At 39.5% G+C, this 20,228-nt stretch overlaps 1 protein-coding gene across 1 annotated transcript in view; it reads right to left on the minus strand.

The window, feature by feature from the left end:
• Positions 1–1,539: 1,539 nt before the first annotated feature.
• LOC125748457 (neuroligin-4, X-linked-like) overlaps positions 1,540–20,228 on the minus strand; it is a 46,233-nt gene continuing 27,544 nt past the window's right edge. The window contains exons 4-6 of the mRNA XM_049024627.1: positions 9,664–9,849; positions 6,790–7,579; positions 1,540–3,720 (exon numbers count right to left, since the gene is read on the minus strand). Of these exons, the coding sequence (XP_048880584.1) occupies positions 2,871–3,720; positions 6,790–7,579; positions 9,664–9,849 (1,826 nt within the window). The 3' untranslated portion in view covers positions 1,540–2,870. The remainder of the gene's footprint in view (positions 3,721–6,789; positions 7,580–9,663; positions 9,850–20,228) is intronic.

Raw genomic sequence — 20,228 nt, forward strand, 5'->3', positions numbered from 1 at the left:
AAATGAATACGCATGAGTTTGTGTGTCTCGGCCGTACCTGGATGATTTATACATTGATATGATGGCGTGTTCAGGGGCCGTTTGGCCTCAGTGCATGTCTACTGGGTGACTGGTCCTTCTCTGTCAGCCGCTCCCGTAACAAAATCAAAGCTTTGTGAAACCCGAATTCATAAATATTCTTAGCACATGCTACCTGGATATCTTTAACTATAGTCCTTTCGGTTTTGATAAATGCACTTACAGGCATGGCTGAAGGCGCTCTTTTGAGTAGGTAGAGTAGATCCGGAACCGGCATTATTCAAAGTCTGATTGACGTAAATCACCCGCTCCTCTTGGCTGAATACCACACATCCTACATCTGCATGGCAAGAACCCGAGTATGAAAGCATCCCCAAGAGAGGAGCTGAAGCGACTGTCGTCCATTTCTCCCAGGACTCATCATCTTATCATCACCCCTTACACCCACCCCCCCCTTCCCACCCCCTTGTACTTGGTGAGACAGATTACCATAATGGCATGCTCTCCAGGCTCTGAGGACACACTTCACTTGCCTGTATCCTCCATTTCCAGTTATACTTCATAGCTGCTTTTCTGGGTTGTCTGTTCATCTCACATTCACTGCTGTTATACTTTTGCTAACCCCTGCATGCTGGAGTTTGGCTGGATCATGAGTTAAGTTCAGTTTTATGGGATTTTATGATGGGAAACCAGCGCACAATTATCTCATGGGCTCACTAATATTATTGGCTAATATAATGAGAGAAGAAACTGATACACAAAAGTAACAAACAATGTAATCGTGGAAAATTTCCAGACTATGTGTTTCTTCTGTTTCTTCACAAAAAAGATCCACATGCTAGTGACACCCAGGAACAGACACACACATGTAGGGTATACCTATCCTTATGGGGCCCGCTCATTCACTTCTATGGGAAAAATGCTAACACTAACTATGACAACCCTAACCCCCACCCTGCCCTAACCATAACCATAAGTAACCAAGCAAAATACAAGAGTTTTTGCATTTTTAGTTTTTTCATAGCAGTGACTGATTTTTATAAAATAGAGTTTTCCCTTATGGGGACCAGGAAACTGGTCCCCATAACGGAAAAAAATGGATATTAATCACAACATGATGACCTTAACCCCTACCCAGCCATGACCTTAACCGTAATTAACCAAACCAAATTCGAGACTTTTGGCTATTTTGGTTTTTTGAATACAGTCATAGATTTTTATAAAATTGAAGTTATCCTTGTGGAAACCAAAAAATATCCCCTCAATTTCAAAATAACAGGTTCTCACCACATTTTGAGGACATTTGGTCCCCACAATGTGATATGTACATAACCAAAACACACACATACACACACACACACAAACATATGATTTCATATCTCTATATAACCATATAAACTTTTCAAGCCCACACATGAATCTGGTGTTGGACATTAAATCCAGAGACCATTATTTTCATTGGATATGATGCCTGAAACAAATACAATAATACATACAGAGGTGATACAAGTACATGTTAGAAAATATTGTGATATTTTATTAAAAATGCTGCAGAAAAACTTTATACAGGTGTTCAGCCAGAAATACCATCTATTGTTTAAGGCAAAACTGCAAACAATAGTAGACAAACAATATATATTTTGATACCTTTCGTTAAAACCCTGCATTTATTTAAATTTGAAGGACCAAAGGCTATGATGGGCACCTTTGCTCACATCTAAAAATTAGTCGAGACAGTTTTCTGCTTGTCTTCAAATTGAATGCATAATTAGGATAATCTGTGTTAAACTGTATTTCTGTAAATGATGTTACCGCTATTATTTCTTTAGAATCATTCTCATTCTTTTAACTCAAAATATTAGAAGCCTGGCACGATGCTTTACATATTGCTAGCGATGGACAATTTTAAATATATAACATATATCTTTACACACATTTCCAACGTATGTTGATCAAAATCCACTGCCATTGTCAAAATTATACAGTGCTGGTCACTTCTTCAGCTGAAGCAGTGTTTAGGTTGCTAGAAAACAAGAAAATGGTGATATAACTATGCAATGCATCACAAGATAAAAAAAAGTTCGGTAAGCGATACTCAAACATGCAACGAGATCCAGCAGAAATGATAGGTAACACTAAAAAATGAGTTGAGTAATATGGCATATGCTTTCAAATAAACATTGTTGGATGATTTCTTTTTTTCCATTGAAGAGAGTTACACTGCTTAAATTTTAAAAACCATATAACCATTATATTTACATACATTGCAACTCAGAGAAAAGGTCCCTAACAACTATATTTAAACTCAAAACAACAATAAAAGTTTTCTGTATGTTTGTCTGTTTTGTTATGTATTTGTTTTACTCACAATTATTTACATGTCATTTTTTACAAAGTTTCATAAATACAATTCAGACTGGGGAGTTTTTGCCTTGGTCTCCACCATCTCACGGCACAGCGCAGAAGATCTTGAGCTTTCAGTCTGAAAACTGGACTAACATGAAAATCCTTGTAGGTTGTTACTAGCGTACTATACAACGTATGGCACATACAAATCTTTGAGTTATCCTTGATATCACTTGCTACACACAGAAATATACTTTATTTTAACTCTATACCAGTGTGTTGAAGGATCGAAGGTTAATTTCTGATGTCTTGCTTCCTTGGTTTAATCCAAGAGATGTTCCAGTCTGAAGACAATGACACTGTAGTAAAGTTTAATTACATCTGACCTCTTAGTGATCCTTTCCATATTTTTCAGTTTGCAGCCAATATATTCTATGAAGGCTACTGTATATAACAAAATAATATCTTGTGATTTGTGAGCAGTTCCACTCTCCCTCTGCAAAGAGCTATACCCGCGTGGTGGAGTGTCCGTGGGGCAGGTTTGTACTGTTCTGGCTTCCGCCGTAGCTAGTGAAGGTGTGCAAGGACTGCATTCCGGCCAAAGTGTTGGAGAAGACGTTTATGGTGTTGGGCGTCATGAGTGGGATGTCGTCTGGGGAGCGGCGCATCGTCAGCGCGTAGTCCGGTGGGCACGTTAGTCGGAGCGTGTCGTGCACCTGGAGAGACTCGCACTCGTGGTCATGCTCCAGCTGTTTCATCTGCATGGGCGTGATCTCCTCGTTCTGGATGTGAGCGATGTCGTTGGCCGTATTTCGCTGCGGGCTGGGCCGCCGGTTGGACTCGTGCCGGCGTTTGTCCTTCTTGTAGTAGAGGGCGGCGAACGCCAGGATGTTCAGGAAGAGCAGAGAGGCCCCCACCGCGATGGTCACGCTCAGCTCCGTTGAGTAGTCACGCTTGTTCTCCGTGATGACCAGCGACTCGTCGGGTTCCCCTGTTTTCCGTTGGTCAGTCACCTGCTTGGTGTTAGCGGGTGGGATGGCAGGGTGGCGGGTGGTGGATGGCCAGGTTTTTCCAGACAGGCGTTTGGTGTATGGGAAAGGGGTTGTGTCCTGGGGAGGGATCTTAGTTGTTGTCGAAATATATGGAAACAGCTCGTTTATGTTGTGCAAGTGTGGCACGAGTTCTAACCAAAAGGCGACCTTGGTGGCTCGGTAGTGATCCCTGACTCGTGGCTTCAAACCGATGTGTAGGTAGAGCTGGTCCTTCGGGTTGTATTTGGACCAGGCCACCTCTTCAAATCGGTTTGGTTTTGTATGGATGAACTTGGTGTCCTGGGGCACTGGCTGGTTTGGATCTCTGAAATAAAGCGATAATAATCTTTAGAAATAAAACCCAAACATTTATATATGTCGTATATGTAATTTCAAATTGCTCACGTAAGTCAAAACGAGTGTAAAGGGGAAAGCTGCTGCAATGAATGTGAGTTTTATAACATCGCTCTGATTAATCATACGGTAAAGACGAAGTCCATGCAAGGAAACAGAAAGGATAGTTTAATGGGTAAAAAGGACCATTATGCAGTCACTTCATATTATTGCTGATATTTTAAAGAATCAATGATAAGATAAGAGCCTTTAACTTTGAGTTAGTCAGTGTTGGTAGAGTCGTGGCGAGGCAGAAGTAACTCATCTGAAACTAACACAGTGGAGGATGTATGTTCTAAAAATAACCTCACACTGGATGGGAGCGTTATAGAAATACCATTGATTTGTCCAATGGAAGCATAGCTATAAAAGATTCAATGTCTTTTATGCATCTATGGCAATGCTGACTACACTCATAGTAAAATTAAGCTCCCCTCTTTAGTGCAGTATTAGCAGGTGACCCCGGCCATTGGATGAGACAGATAGATTTCTTGGAGACGTAGAGGAGGCATAGAGACTCAGCACAGGCCGTGCTGTAAGAATGCAGACCCCTAATGCAGACATCGACATTCTCACAACAACAAATGGGCTGTTTGGAGAGATCTCGCAACAATTGGCAATCAAATCAGCAGTCTTTAAAAAGAGGAATACTTTAAGAAACAATTGGCTTCACTTGGAAGGCTGCTTTCCTCTGTGAGGTTTACTGTTTTTAAGCAGGCTGTTTAATGTGCTCGGTGTGTGAATTGGGGTGCACTTCTTATGTGCATTAATGCCCTAATCTAAACTCAGCTGAAGTTCTGTGTTGGCAGGAAATCGTAAATTTCTCTATGAAGTGTCATCTCCATCTTTTATGCACTTATTCTCTATTCTGTCGAATCTCTAAAAAAATTGCACCATCCTCTAGTTCAGGCAATTTTCCTTTTTAAAAATCTACTGTCAGTCATATGCTCCTGTTAATTTAGCTACTTTTCACACAATTCCTTGCCTGTCTCCTATATTTATTTAGCGCACAGGCGAATGAGATTATAGAGCAATCCATGCAATTAATGAGCTTAATGTCGTATATCATGGTCTTATCGTCATTAAACTCTGTGTAATCGTAAGGAATTCGCCTTGCGTTCTTTTTGGACTGCTTACCAAGGAAATGCTGTAGATGAGTGCATTGTAAAAAAAAAGTAAAGTAAGCAATATATTTCTAGAAGGACTGTCTTAAAGAGGCATTATAAGACTGTGACTGTGTTTCATATGTCCTGTTTACACCTGAGCTACAGTTTGAAGTACAGTAACACTGCCTTCATCATTCAAAAGTGCCCAGAGCGAGGTGGTTTATCAGCTGCCCTACTGCCCTGTCATTGTCCTGCACATTAGACATTTCCGGCTGCCATCGGTGGTGCCTAAAAATGTCAGAACAAGACCTTTGACAGCCACAGCCATTGAATTTACACATTGAAATATTCCATGCACAATTAGAGAATGTAGATCAACTCATTTCCCAAGGAAGAGCATAAACTTAATATAAGTACTAGTATAAAGTGGAGCCTTATACATGCCATGAAATAATTCCAGGTTAGGCTAAATGCTTATCAAACCAAAGCTTATGTGAGGAACAGGGGCCAACCACCCTTCAGACAGAAGTGATAATTGCGTTCTTCAGGGTTTACTGGCTCTTGCCAGAGATAACCCAAGGACAGAGCCAAAGAGAGAAGCTGATGAAACAGATGAACATCCAGCTGAGAGTGTTCATGTCTCACTCTCAACAACAGGGGGCTCACAAGCCATGCCTTCCATGCACAAGACGGCTTTTCTATCTCGTGAAGCAGGAATGAAGAGTAAAGATGTTGTCAAGCTTAATGGTAAAAATGCTGAATTTGAATGCTTTACACATATATTGCATTATATAATTTTTCCTTGTAGCACTATAAGACTATTGCTTTTCACTTGCTGGTAAATACTGTTTTGTGTATAAATACAAGACACATGTTTCTGCAACAGGTGTGACATAAGCTTGGGCTGCAAGCTGCGTAGCTTCCTGGCTGCAAAACAACTAACGTTTCAATTTGTTTCCAAACGTGGTGATTTGCCATCATTAATTATTAATATTATTGCATTAGATTTATTATGTCCCATTCATGACATGACAATAATATACCGTGGCCACGTTTTAATATATCATAGGAATGAATTAATAAAACGTGGCCACGATTTAACTAACATGAAGGAACAAATTAATAAAATGTGGCTATGATTTAACTAAAACTAAAGAATGAATTAGTTCGGTAAAATGCCCTAGCTCTCAATATTCAACATAATTGCCCCTCACTAAAACCAATTCTCTTTAAGAATGTGTCTGTAGGTCATTTAATGCTAGGTTTGCCACTTCGAAGGTGAAGAAACACAGCATTTCCCTCCCGATAAAATATGCTAATCTGGTTGGGGGACTAATATAGGACAAATCCTATCCTGTAATGGATAAAGACGGGACCCCGCAGCATTTCATTTTTCAGTATGAGACGACCCTGTACAATATGTGATGGATGGCAACTCTATTCCAACCTTAAAATAAAACTCAGTTATCTATCTCTGTCCATACCAGTAGATACCGATGTTGAGTGGCCTAAATGAAAGTGGTACATTAGGCAATAAGCTGGCTATGTAGTAAAACATGCCCACGTTTTAATATACCGCAGTAACGAATTAATAAAGTATGACCACGATGAAACTAAAACAAGGAAACGAATTAGTAAAATGTGCTCATGATTTAATACATCATAGGAACAAATTATTAAAACGTGGCCAAAACATACTGTATGTAATTTTTTATGTCATGAGCAGTTTACTAATATAGGAAAATAAATCCAACTGACATGTATCTTAATATGACCTTGAGATTTAATTTGAAAAAGAAATATTGATTGGGGATTCTGTATTTTCTGAAGGTAATCTACAAATCACAGACATCAAACTCTTTCGTTTTTGTTTTACTAATTATAATTAAACCTACCCTGTTTTGGCAAAGTTGGTCCAGTAAGTCATGACCACAGCACTGAGCATAACGTCGTTCTTAGAGAAGTTGCAGTTGAAGAGGTCAGTGGGCCCGATCATCGGGATTCCGAAGACGTACGGGACCTCGTCACCATGTGCCGAGTCGGCCCAGCTGGGCTTCATGTCGCTTTGGCAGTGGTGATAGAAGGCATAGAAGTATGTAGGTGAGCCGTACTGAGCATGCAGATCCGCGGTGGCCACAGCTGGTGCTACCCACTGGTGATCGGTGAATAGTGCAACCAGTGTCTTCCTGCGTGTCTCAGGGTTTTCTTTGTCTGCCCAGTCTGTGTACATGAATTTGATTGTTTCCCGAAGTGTGTCCTTCCCCTCCGGATAACCATAGAGGTGATCTACAAAATCGGACACTGCAAAATCAAAGTCGTTGGCCGACACGCCATCCTCACTGTCCACAATTCCGTCCACAAATTTAAAGCCCTCGCCCTGATTGACCCCTAACATAATGTCGTAATTCAGGAACTCTCCCTGCTCCATCAGGATCTGTGGATCATCCGGTATGACATCTCCGTCGATGACGGGCCCAAAGGCGATGTGGTACTTCGCAGGAGTGATGTACTGCTCTATAAGCTCTTTGTAGTTCTTGCTCTGTAGGCACTCCACCAAGGCTATGGTGTCAAGCATGTTGCAGCCAACTTTCTCTGCCAACATCCGGGTGTATTTGGCAGGCTGGTAGTTCACTGCCCAGCTGGACAGAGCCGTTCCGCTCTGGATGATAGCTTTCTGGAAAAGATCTGAGAGACAAAGTGACTGTTAAAACCGTAATCCTAACAATTAATAACCATGCTCTTTTAACTTCATTATTTTGTTAAAATATTTTGTACTGAATTCTTACAAGTGCAAACAGAAGCATTTTATTGTAAGACATCCAATGGTATGAGCTGAGGTGGATACTGTAGTTCAGGTCCAGAAAGTAAAAATCCAGGCCAAGATTTTGTTTCAACCAACCAGTTGAGCATAAAGAGTCACAGTCACAGAGTTATCAACTGGTTGGTTGAAACAAAATCTTGCTCTGGATTTTTACTTTCTGGGCCTGAACTATCCAACTCTGGAACTGAGGAATAATATGGAACATATCATAACAAAAAATAAATAAGCTCTTCTCTTGTAAACAGATATCATGTTAGCAAAGTATTCTTTGGATATAGGCCATGCTGTAAACTTCGGCTTTGAAGATCATCTCTCTTGTGTTCATGGTAATACGTTACCTTTAATGCATCCCTTAAGAATATAGAGCTCTAACAATGAAACAAATAAATTATAATACTCATGAGATCCTGCGATAGACATACTTTGTAGTTTCAGATCTGACGAAAGGACATCATGAAAGCAAGAGTCATATATCATGTAGGCTACTCTGCAATAATTCATTTTGCCCACTGGAATGAACCTACTGTCGCAACCAAATACAGCAAACCCTATCCTGTTACAGAAGATGGGGTGTCTGTGGGTTATTATTCCAAGGAACAGGGGGCCTCACGCTGCAACTTTAAAAACTGTTTTAGTGCATCAAGAAACCGTTCCAATAATTTCTGGTTGCACTGTCCTCCATTCCTCCTTTAAAGCCTTACCCCTGCCTTGGTTTTGCCCTAATTCAGCCCTCTGTTTCATCCCAAAGGTGTTAATTCAGGTTTCGGTTGAAGCTACTGCAGTATCACCATGTAGGTCTCTGGAAAGTGTGCATTCGCAATCCGTGCTCAAAAAGACACTTCTGTGCAATTAGTGGACTTCATGTACCTTTTGTATGTGATTGTAAAACTGAGAGGCAAATCTGCAATATAGCCACATAACGAGCTTACAGAGGGCAAAATTGTTTTCCAGAACACTACACAGCAGCAGCTAAGGTGAAATCGAGGCTCCGGCACAATAAAACCTGCGATGTGATGAAAGTAGCATATTGTATTAATAGAAGCTTGCTGCATTAAGTTAATGTGGCAGTGGCAGTATAGTCTGATTCACGTTTTATCACATGCAGTGTGTGGTGGGCACGGTTGGGGCAGGTGACATTGAGCAGGCTGGCTGTAATAGAATTGAATGACCTTTACATTCACGTAAGTGGCTCTTGATAAAAAAAATACAGCAATCCTAAATGGGTGCAACATAATGTCAATGTACCCTCTTCTATCCGTGACCACACTCCATTCATGCAGCTGAAAATCCAGGGACTGTAACATTTCATGCTCCGATAAAGTAACATACGGACTCTGATTTTATTTCTTTGAACAGAGTGTTCAGTGTATGTTGTGATGAATTCTGACACACTTTTTTGGTGACTCTTTTTACTAAAACACAGTCTGTATTTCCTACCACAATCCTTTGTGTCTGTAACATAATTGATGTTTAAAAGCCAGCAAGTCAAATTTCTTTTCTTTGCAAAATTGTTTTTTCAATCAAGCAATTTTTCTTATGAAGACAGAATGATTCCATGTTAATATATCCTTTCGTCTTCTGTAATTACGACAAATTCTGTAAATGCATAACATACATGTAGTTCATACCGTGAAATGACACGTAGCACTTTAAAGCACTTATGTTTCACGTTTTGTTTACAAACAACTATCTTCATCCATTTACTGCAACTGATTCTCTAGTATAGGATTGTGGGCCAGTCCCAAGAAGCTCAAGGCTTTCAGTAGGGTTCAGGTAGCCGGTTCATCGCGGGACATACACTCGCACATAGTGAGATCAGAGGAACCTGACTGCGTGTTGTGGTACATTGATTAAAGACATTTTACATTGTGGATTCATCTCTGTGTGCATTTATTGGTGCTGAGGTATAGAGATGTTATCAGAGATGCATCAAAGTGATGTAGCATACCTTCTGAGTAGTGAGACAGTGTCAGCAGGCTCACACAAGACGCTCCAGCACCAGATCCAAAAATCGTAACCCTCTTCGGATCCCCTTTGAAAGCCTGGATATTTTCCTTGATCCACCTCAGCGCTTGAATTTGATCAAGTAATCCATAGTTTCCTTTTGCAGCTTGATCCCCCGTGCTTAAAAATCCTACAAAATAAATGAATAAGTAAATGACATAAGACATCCATGTTCTGGTGAAGAATTGGCAAAATCAAAAGAAAGCCTAACAACTTAGTTCTTATTATGCATTCATCATTTTTAAAATCTTTACATGTTTTCAAATGAACACATGCAACAATATCCCACTTTTTTAGAAAAGTCACTGTATTCTTATCCCATCCATCCATGTATCCCTAAGTCCACTCAGCCATCCAATCACCTGCCCTGGATCTTTTTAATGAATGTTTAATGATTTAAACAAAAAAGTCTGGTTAAGATAAAAAAAGGAAAACTATAAAGAGTAAAATATAGAAATATAGCATCATAATGAGTATATTTACATACACAATCTACAGCAGTGTATTTCTAAAAATAATGCCTCTTGTTTCTAAAGAGCATGAATTCTTTAATGAGCTTTTCAACAGGGCGGTACGCAGTTTATCATGCTGTCTTATCATTGTATTTGAATGGAAATTATACATTATCACTGAAGTCACAGCGGATAAATGGGAATTGTTTTATAAGCATTGTAATGAGTGGTGCTTAAAATACCAGGGATTGGGGTGAAATGTTAATATCATTATTATTTCATTTATGGTACATTTGATTTCATATACAGTAGGATTGCTGATAATGCCTTCACATCCAACGTCAGTGCCTGACCTCACAAAGACTCTTCTGGATAAATGGGCAAACAGTAGTTTAGCTTTTAATAAACATGGTAAATATATAACACGTAGTCCATCCATTCATCCATTTTCCAAACCGCTTATCCTACTGGGTCCTGGGAGGTCCGGAGCCTATCCCGGAAGTAATGGGCACGAGGCAGGGAACAATCCAGGATGGGGGGGCAGCCAATCGCAGGGCACACTCACACACCATTCACTCACACATGCACTCCTACGGGCAATTTGTCAATGTCTTTATTAGCATGCCTCAGCATGACTTTAGATTGTGGGGGGGAAACCGGAGTACCCGGAGGAAACCCCACGACGACATGGGGAGATCATGCAAACTCCACACACATGTAACCCAGGCGGAGACTCGAACCCGGGTCCTAAAGGTGTCAGGCAACAGTGCTAACCACTGCACCACCATGCCACCCCAAACGTAATCCAAATATGTACAAAATTAAGTGGGTACCTAGATAATGCCTAAACCATAGGTAGTAATATTTGCAGTTAAGTAATGAGTTTACATGATTGTTTCCAGAAAAAATAAAATGCTCTTTTCGTCATGCACAAGAGGAGAGCATAAAACACAAAATGTGCCCCTTTTCCGCTTCTCTAAGCTCGGCTAGCACTATTTACACTGCCTTGTATTCAAATGGAACCCAGGAGATTTCCTTTAGCTAACAGCAAATATACAGCATGGTTTCACGAAATATTTATGATCTACAAAGCAAAACATATATTGTGTACATTACTACAGCACTAATGCTGGCAGGGGCCTTCGCCTGCATGAGACCTTCAGAGAGATCTCCACAATAACCACGTTTGGAATTTCACACCATTCAGTCAATTGGTACTGTCATTAATAATACTACTATAAATTCAGCTAGAAAAATACGTAAAATTTGGTTGTGGGTATAAAGCGATGTGTATTCCAGAATGCTTAAATTGTAAATATGTATTGTTTGAATCTTTAGATTCTCAAGAAGTCAAAAGATATTGTATTACGGCATTATTGGATCGGTTATGTGTTCAAACCTGATTTATCCCTTTTCTCTTCGACTTCATCATTTACTTTGCCTAAGGTACATATATGTGATTTTGATAGAAAAAAAGGGTGATTCAACATTAGACTAAGAAGATGAATTCATTATCTCTTTTTGGGAGTTTAATTTTAGGACAATATCTGTACCCCACGGTGGCACCAATTTTAGTGTGAAAGATATCACGATACATCAAAGGCGTTTTGACAGAACTAGCGGGAAGAAGAGGGACAGTGCAGTTCCCGACCTTTGAAATGAGCCACATATGACTAAAAAATATCTCGGCTTGTTTAATGTCTGTAACAGATTACTTGTAATTTTTACTCAGCGTGCAATCGTGATTGAGGAGATTTTAAGCAAGTTATTTTTGCTGGGGAAAAGGCCTTTTGGCATACGAAGCAAAACAGGTGGAGATAATTAGAAGACAGTGTCTGCTTACATATAAAAAAAGCTTTATACTGTATATATTATTTTATTTTTATTGTTTGGTAATAAAATAGATGGCTTCATCAAATAAAACTTTTTTCAGTTAAAGTATGCAATGTTATTCTCAAGGTCATTCATTACTTATTAAATACAACTTAAATACAATTTTAAAGCAATTTCTGTGAATTCACACAGAACATATACAATAAACCAAAGGATAAGATAAAAAGGTCATTTGAAATTGCACAGACCGTTGCTGTGGTAACCATTTAAATCCTTCAAAATGACATGAGATTCAATAATGAAATAAAACATAAAGACTGAAAGATTTTAAAAGCAGGTGTCCCTTCACAATACAAAATAAGTGCTAAATATCGAAGACAGGAAAAATGGAAATATAAAGGTTAAAGGAGGGCTTTGTTCACTGTAAGGCCTTTCTCTGAGAGCTGATGCTCTTGGCACATTAGCCTTGTATGGAAATCCTGGCTTGCAATAGTAAGATTTCCCTTGACTGGTTCAATTCTCACAAAGGAGCCATGAATCCTTTTCAATTTAATTCAACTGCAGCAAGAAACTGCATAAGTCTTTTATCTGATTTTTTTCATTTAATCTCATTAGATTAATTCATAATCCATATACTATATGTTCATACTATAGCTCCAGCATGTGATAACTTAGATAACCCAAATGTACATATATAATAATTATTTCAGATCTTTCCACAATATTTCTATTAGGTTGGGAACTTTGACCTAAGCATTCTGAAATGGAATTTCTTCATCTTAATAAATTGTCTTATTTACACTCACACTGTGTATTACATAGGGTGGTTTGGATATTTGGTCTGGCAGAGACATTAATGGGGGTTAATATATTATGGACATCATTTTTGGTACAACTTCAAGACACACTCGAGACCTCAGGATATTTCGGTATGGTTCTCTGCATGATGGTGACTTGTCCAGGCCAATAGGTAGAACAAGCAGTTCCAAACCGTGAAGCCATTCTTCACATTTGTAACACAATTTGGCGACACTGTTACTGTAGGAATCCTTTTCTGGCTGTAGCAAAAAATAAATTTTTCCAGAGCATTCTTCTGAAAAATGGTTCTGGTTAAAAAAAAATAAAAAATTCGGCTCGTAGAAGAATTACAGTTGGAATATACACTAAATGAAAGTATTGGGACACACCTCTTAATCATTTGATTAATTTCCTTTCAAACCAATTGTCAAAGGTGTGTAAAATCAAGCACCTAGTCATGCAGTCAGGTTTACAAACTTTTGTGAAAGAATAGGTTGTTCTGAAGAGCTCAGTGAATTTAAGGATGGTATTGTCATAGGATGCTACCTTTCCAATAAGTCAGTTTGCGAAAGTCCTTCCCTGTTAGATCGATCAACTGTAAGTGATATTATTGAAAAGTGCAAGTGTTTAGGAGCAAGAGAAACTCGGCCACGAAATGGCAGTGCATGAAAAGTAACAGAGCGGGATCGCCAAGTGCTGAGGCACATAATGCATAAAAGTCACCAACGCTCTGTTGACTCAATAACTGCAGAGTTCCAAACTTCCTCTGGCATTAACCCCAGAACAAGAACTGTGTGCCAGCAGCTTCAAGGAGCGAGCTTCCATGGCTGAGCAGCTGCATGCAAGCCTCACATTACCAAGCGCAATGCCAAGTGTCGAATGGAGTGGTGTAAAGCACGGCGCCACTGGGCTCTGGAGCAGTGGAAACTTTTCTGTGGAATGACAAACCATGCTTTGCTGTTTGGCAGTCTGATGGACAAGTCTGTGGTATGGGCTTCAGCATATCAAGACAGTTTGGGGAAGGTTCTTCTCTGTTCCACCATAACTGTGCCCCACTGCACAAAGCAAGATCCATAAAAACAAGGCTAGGTGAGCTTGGTGTGGAAAAACCTGACTGGCCCTGACCTCAACTCCATCAAATACCTTTGAGATGAGCTAGAACAGAGATTGAGACTCAGGTCTTCACATCCAACATCATTGCCTGACCTCACAAACACTCTTCCGTGAAGAATGGGAAAGAATGCCCACAGACACTCCGAATTCTTGTGGAAACCATCCCAGAAGAGTGGCAGCTGGTATACTGTGGCTGCAAAGGCGGGACCAACTCCATATTGATGCCTATGGATTTAGAATGGGATGTCTTAAATATTCCTGCAATTGTAATGGCCAGGTTTCCCAATACGTTTGTCCATATATCGCATCTCGAATCACTGTTATTCTGTGTGCGGAACTCTTAAAGCACATACATTATACCTCTGTAAAATTTTCCTGTATCTGTATCTGTATTTGCGCTACCAGTCAGAAGTCTTTGTACACCACACATTTTTTCCACTTTTTTCATAAGCTGCAGATTTTTTTATTCTATTATATAAAAATTTGAGTGAACAACTAAAAATGAGAATGTAAGTCGAATTTCCTTTATAATAGGGAAAGAGTATGTAACAGTGCATATCTGACATCCTATTAACTGCTTGTGTGCTGATGACATGCACTAGTTAATTTCTTCATCCCATGAAACAGAGCAGTATGTAATGCCCCTTGTAGAAAGAATGCCTCCAATGTTCTCTGCTGTTGTAACTCCTAAAGGAGGTCACTATGACAAATCAAAGATATGACATTTTCTTGCTAACAAAGGTACTCAAATGGTGAACATACTGTAAATTTATTTATTAGCAAAGAATATTGAGCGTCTTTTTAATCAATATGAAGTGTTTTACATGCAAATGTAGAAAATCTTATTGTGTGCAAAAGCTTTTGACTGGTAGTGTATGCATGGCCCACTGATGTGTAATCACTAATACACTTTGCAGGGAAACATACAGTATTGCAGTGTATTGACCTTTAATTTTGCTTTTCTATGTGTGTGTGTGTGTGTGTGTGTGTGAGCGGGTATACCTATCCTTATGGGGACACAATGTCCACATAAGCTGATAAATATCCGTTTTTTTTCCCTTGTGGTTTCCTGGTCCCCATAAGGGAAAACTCAATTTTATAAAAGTCAGTGACTGCTATGAAAAACTAAAAATGCAAAAACTCTTGTATTTTCCTTAGTTACTTATGGTTATGGTTAGGGCAGGGTAGAGGTTAAGGTTGTCATAGTTTGCGTTAGAATTTTTCCCATAGAAGTGAATGAGCGGGCCCCATAATGATAGGTAAACCCTATGTGTGTGTGTGTGTGTGTGTGTGTGTGTCAAAATTTTATTTGCCACATACACAATCACTAATTAGTAATCAATTGTACTCAGCTTCAGACTGTGAAGGAAACATATGTAAAAAGGACATAGGTATAAAGGGGACATAAGAATGAAGAGATGTGACATTAGGCATTGAACAGTAAACGTAACAATACCTATTAATAAACATAAATACCTGTAGTGTGCATGAGGGACAGTGTAGCTATTTAAATAGTCGCAGTATTTGCCATTGGGAAGTACTAGGTATGTCCTAGAACCTGACAGAGCTGCTCAGATTTAGGTGGATGATGAAGAATGTGGCCTGCGGCTCTTACTCCTGGCGGATCCGGTTCGTCATGCGAGTGCACAGGAGACAGTTGGACAGCCGTTTGCGGTTCCATGTAGAGACGTGCAAACCCCCGGCTGTAGGTCAAACGCCTCCTTTCACTGGGCACTCATAAGCCAGTGGAACAGAGGGAAGTAACTTGAAACGGCCTAAGCGGGCATGAATGGGGATGATGGCGGTATAGTACTCCATAAATATAAACCTCTGATGTCTGGTTCATTTGACAAAATTGCTAATTACCTTTTGGCTAATGTGCAGAGGTGGGATCTTTTGCATCATCATTGGTAGTGCAGGATATCAAGAAACTGAGAAGTTGTCATGCACATGTTATGTTACAAGACTACAAAATATTGGCAGCGACATAAAGAACAGTTCACCCTATTCTCTGTCAGAGTTATTTTATCATGCATATTACTGCAAATGTACATAACGATGAATTTTCAATGAAACTACAGTTTGATTTTCAAGGTGAAAACTTAGCATTGCACATTTCAGGCATTGCACATTGGCACGCAGATACTGAAAGAAACACATAACAATTTCTGTGTTTTATAAATCATAGGCAAATGACACCCAAGTGATTAGTCACACTCAGATGGCAGCATGAAGCAAGGGGGGAAGCGTTCTCTGCTTCCGTATTCCATGACATTATTTCTGCTAAAAATAGAAATTGTAACGATTCAGTTTTTACAGTGCATAATATATTGCCAAATTAAAAGTTGCCCCAGGATGCAAAAGACAGAAACAAAAACTGTTTTCTGTTGTTTTGTATAAATATCTGACGGCTGCCTGAGAGCCCAACAAAGTTATTTATTAATTACCTCTGAAATAATAATAATATATGCAGTGTTGCTAATCTATGTAGCATCCAGGCACTGTTATGCAACACAAAATACTTTAACCTTGTTTGCTTCTTTTATTTTAATTAATGAATAATGCAAATCATTTGTTTTCATATTGCACCATTAAAGACCTTGCCTCCAGCCTCAGCGAATTACAGAAAACAGGTTAAAAAAAGTCAGTAATTTAGCCGTTGCCACCCTGGTGGTCGCTTCTGGGCTTCAAATGACTTCTCAGACCAGGGCTTGGCTAGAGTGCAAAGTGCTAAGTGATTCACAGCGTGAATAAGAGAAGGATCTTAGCAGGAACGTGAATCCAAGGTTAAAACATATCAGGCGTTTTCTCATTCTTGGAAATAATGGAGGATCATTGAGTCTGTAGTCTGTGGCTGATTGAAAAGGGAATATACAGACAAATTGATCTGAATGTCTACCCACGAGGAGCTGTTTTCGTTTTATGTCCATTTTAAGGGTTGGGGCAATGGAATATGGTTTGCACTAGGGTTGTTCGGTATAGCACCTAAAGTCTTATTTTGTCTGTTATACACAGTGGTCGAGATATCAAATGTCTGCGGGGGGGTCCCCATCATAACATTTCCCAGGTAGGGGTGGGGAGCGACTCACAATAACAATGCAGTTGCAGTTCCCATAATATAGCTGGTATATTTACCTTCATGTGAGTGAACCTGCGCAAACCAATTTACAGCAGGGGGGGTGGTGAAGGGGGGGGAAGGTTTATTTTCATAGGTTTCGTAAATCCCTGGGGGGGTGGCATCCTTGTGTACCCCACGACATCTAAAGCCCGGCCTGTACATATCCACACATATACAGAAACCCTACATTTTCTGCTCTCTCCCCATGTATTTAACTCCAGCTTGCACTGAGGTTGTCTCCAAGTTAGCTTTCCCTCTGGCATTTATTTCCCATCACATTTGACAGCCTACTGTGGGAGAGCACATACCAGCAAAACAACACATCTACACAAGTTTAACTCTACAGTACATGTTTAACTTTTTTTGTTTATAAGACCAAGCATGGCTAGCTGCAAACTGTTTTAAAATGCCTGTCAAGGTAGCTCTGCTATCCTTAAAAGATGTGAGAAATCTTTCCACTGAGAAAGGAACTTGCTTTTATTTTCCTCAGGAAATAGGTTGCTTCTGTTCCTTAAGATACAGTCAATAAAAGCTTTAAATTAGCCGGAAGGTTTCCCATGTTAAGTTACTTCGGAAATTCACATCCACTTCTCTGTAGGGAAGCAGAAATGCAACACAAGGATGTCCTGTTCAGATTTAATGACTCAATCCAATACCTGTTAAGTCATGTCCGTCATTCCTTCCCATAGACACCAAGACCTGCTTTTGCTTATTTTTCAGAAATACCAGATAGCAGCTCAGAACATCAGAACTCACACTTGCCTATATGCAATGACAGCCCAGACCTACAGTATAGGATGGAAGTGACTGCTTTCAGTAGATCTGCCTTTGCTGAGAGTGCAGTCTGGATACAATTTGATTGTTATGCATTGATGAGACAATTGGATACATTAATTTAAATGACAGGGTCGTGTTACGGCTTCGTTACACTGGTGGAAATGAGAGGTTCAATCACTTTAGTGTTAAGCTTCATAATGAAAAAATACATATGAAGACAAAACATATATCAGTAAGCCTACAAATTATAAGTAATGGACTTTCATGAGTTTCCCTTCTGCTGGGCTCCAATGAGTCATATTAGTCACATGACCTCGCAGGCTCCTAAGGTAAAGTTACTCCATCAAAGTCAGTTGAATGAGTTGTTATCCATTTTTCTAAAATGCCCCCTAGAGGTATTTATAACTGCAGAAAAAGACCGTCTATCTTCACCTGCTCCAGAGCAGGCTTATGAGTTTTAGCCAGTGATTAAAAGCATGTCTTCCCAAGCGGTCAATTCTGCAGAAAATTATAGCACCGCTCTAAGGGGACTGAATTGAGAGAACGAGAGAGAGAGATAGACACAGACAGACAGAGACATAGGGGGAGGGGGGGCATTCACTGACTGACATATCTATTTATAGTTTTCCAATGACTTTTTAAAGTTAAGTTAAGTTTATTCAGTTCACTTGAATTCAGCTTCTGCACAGCTGAGTGATTTAAAAATCTGCACATACACGCTACTTACTGAATGAGTCGGCAGAAGAACATTGAAATGTCCAACCAACCTTAAGCAAATCACTACCAAAGAATGAACAGACTATTAAGCACTTTCCCAGCGACTGACTAGCAATTACCACATCTTCCCCCAATAGGAAAGAACAATATTTAGCTCTGCTAAAAATACTAAAATACTAATTTTGAAATGTTACAATGAACACATAACTTACTTTCATTAAATTAGTTAAGGAAAAGGGTGCATTCAGTTATTTCAATGTATTCCTGTTCAATATATATATACATACATACATACATATATATATATATATATATATATATATATATATATGTGTGTGTGTGTGTGTGTGTGTGTGTGTGTTTGAAATGGCTTTAAATAACAAAATAAAAATGCCCATCACCAGCTTTAATACATAGGGATGTTACTGTAGAGTCTCTGCCTCGGACAGACGTTCTTGGAAGGAAAGAACAGGATTTAAGTTAAAGATGAAGACAGGCGACTTGTCTGAAAACCTGCATCTGGCTCACTCTGATACTCTATATACCCTTTACACACAGGAGACAAAGTCATTTTATGAGGTGTCTGTCTTTTTATTCTGGAGTTCCTGCTATAACATAGTTTTATTCCTTTAATTTATTGAGTGATAATTCCTCACGGATCATCTTTGATACTGAATGCAGGATAGTTATTAAAAGGTAGTGATCAGACAGCAAGTAGAGGAACACAGAACGTGGGATTTTTATTATGTTTTTGGACTTCATAAGCAAAGCCCACAAGAGAATGCTGTAATAGAACACGAAGCCCATTTGTGTGTGAGAGAGCAGCCTGACATAGAAGACTCTCAGAGAGGACCAGCATGAGCTTCGCTGGTAAACAGTCACGTAGACACGCATAGCATATTTATCACTTTACTCTACCATACTGCTCTTCACTTTGTGTCAATGAATTATTTTTCACATACTACTGTCACAATCTTTTGTGGTCTTTTGTCCCTGTTTATTATAATATCATAATTGTTTGTGTTTTTATACAGAATTATAGGTTGGAAGCACAAAATTTTTACAACATAGGAGGGTTTTTTAAAGGATTTGCGAACTTCACATGGGACTGCTCCGTCCATTATGGTTTCCATTAAAACATCACCAACCATACAAGCGCAACCCAGTTTTCCCCTCTTTGCTCCGTCTCATGGCCCATTGGGTGAGCACACTGATGGATGACATTCTTTCCTGATCAGAAATCCTGTGGGCTCTGCACTGACCTTGCTCTTTAAGATGCACATGTGATCCATTGCGTTTGACACTTTTCCTTCAGCAGATGGTCCCCCTACCCAGTGCTTCCTCCCACCTCCTTTTTTCATACTCCTCCAAAATAAAGGCTCTGTTATATCTTCAGAGGCGAAGAATGACCACCAAGCACGTCTCGGTAAAAGGCCTCTGTCTGCCACAAATGGACACTCTTCAAACTGTCTCCTCAGTAATGAATTCATAGTTAGAAACCCAAGTTCATCATTAGAAACCCAAGTTAGTCACAGCAGGAGATGTAGACGGCTGCAGTTTCACTCATCCTGTCAAGGACACTTGAATCCACCCAAGGAGGTTCATATTAGAATTTGAATGCTAATTAAGTTTTTTTAAAATTTATTCTCTTGTCTATGCTTAATAATAAGTCTCAAAGAAGCTAAGAAATATCTAATATAG

Source organism: Brienomyrus brachyistius, chromosome 1, assembly GCF_023856365.1.
Source record: "Brienomyrus brachyistius isolate T26 chromosome 1, BBRACH_0.4, whole genome shotgun sequence".
Taxonomy (NCBI): Eukaryota; Metazoa; Chordata; class Actinopteri; order Osteoglossiformes; family Mormyridae; genus Brienomyrus; species Brienomyrus brachyistius.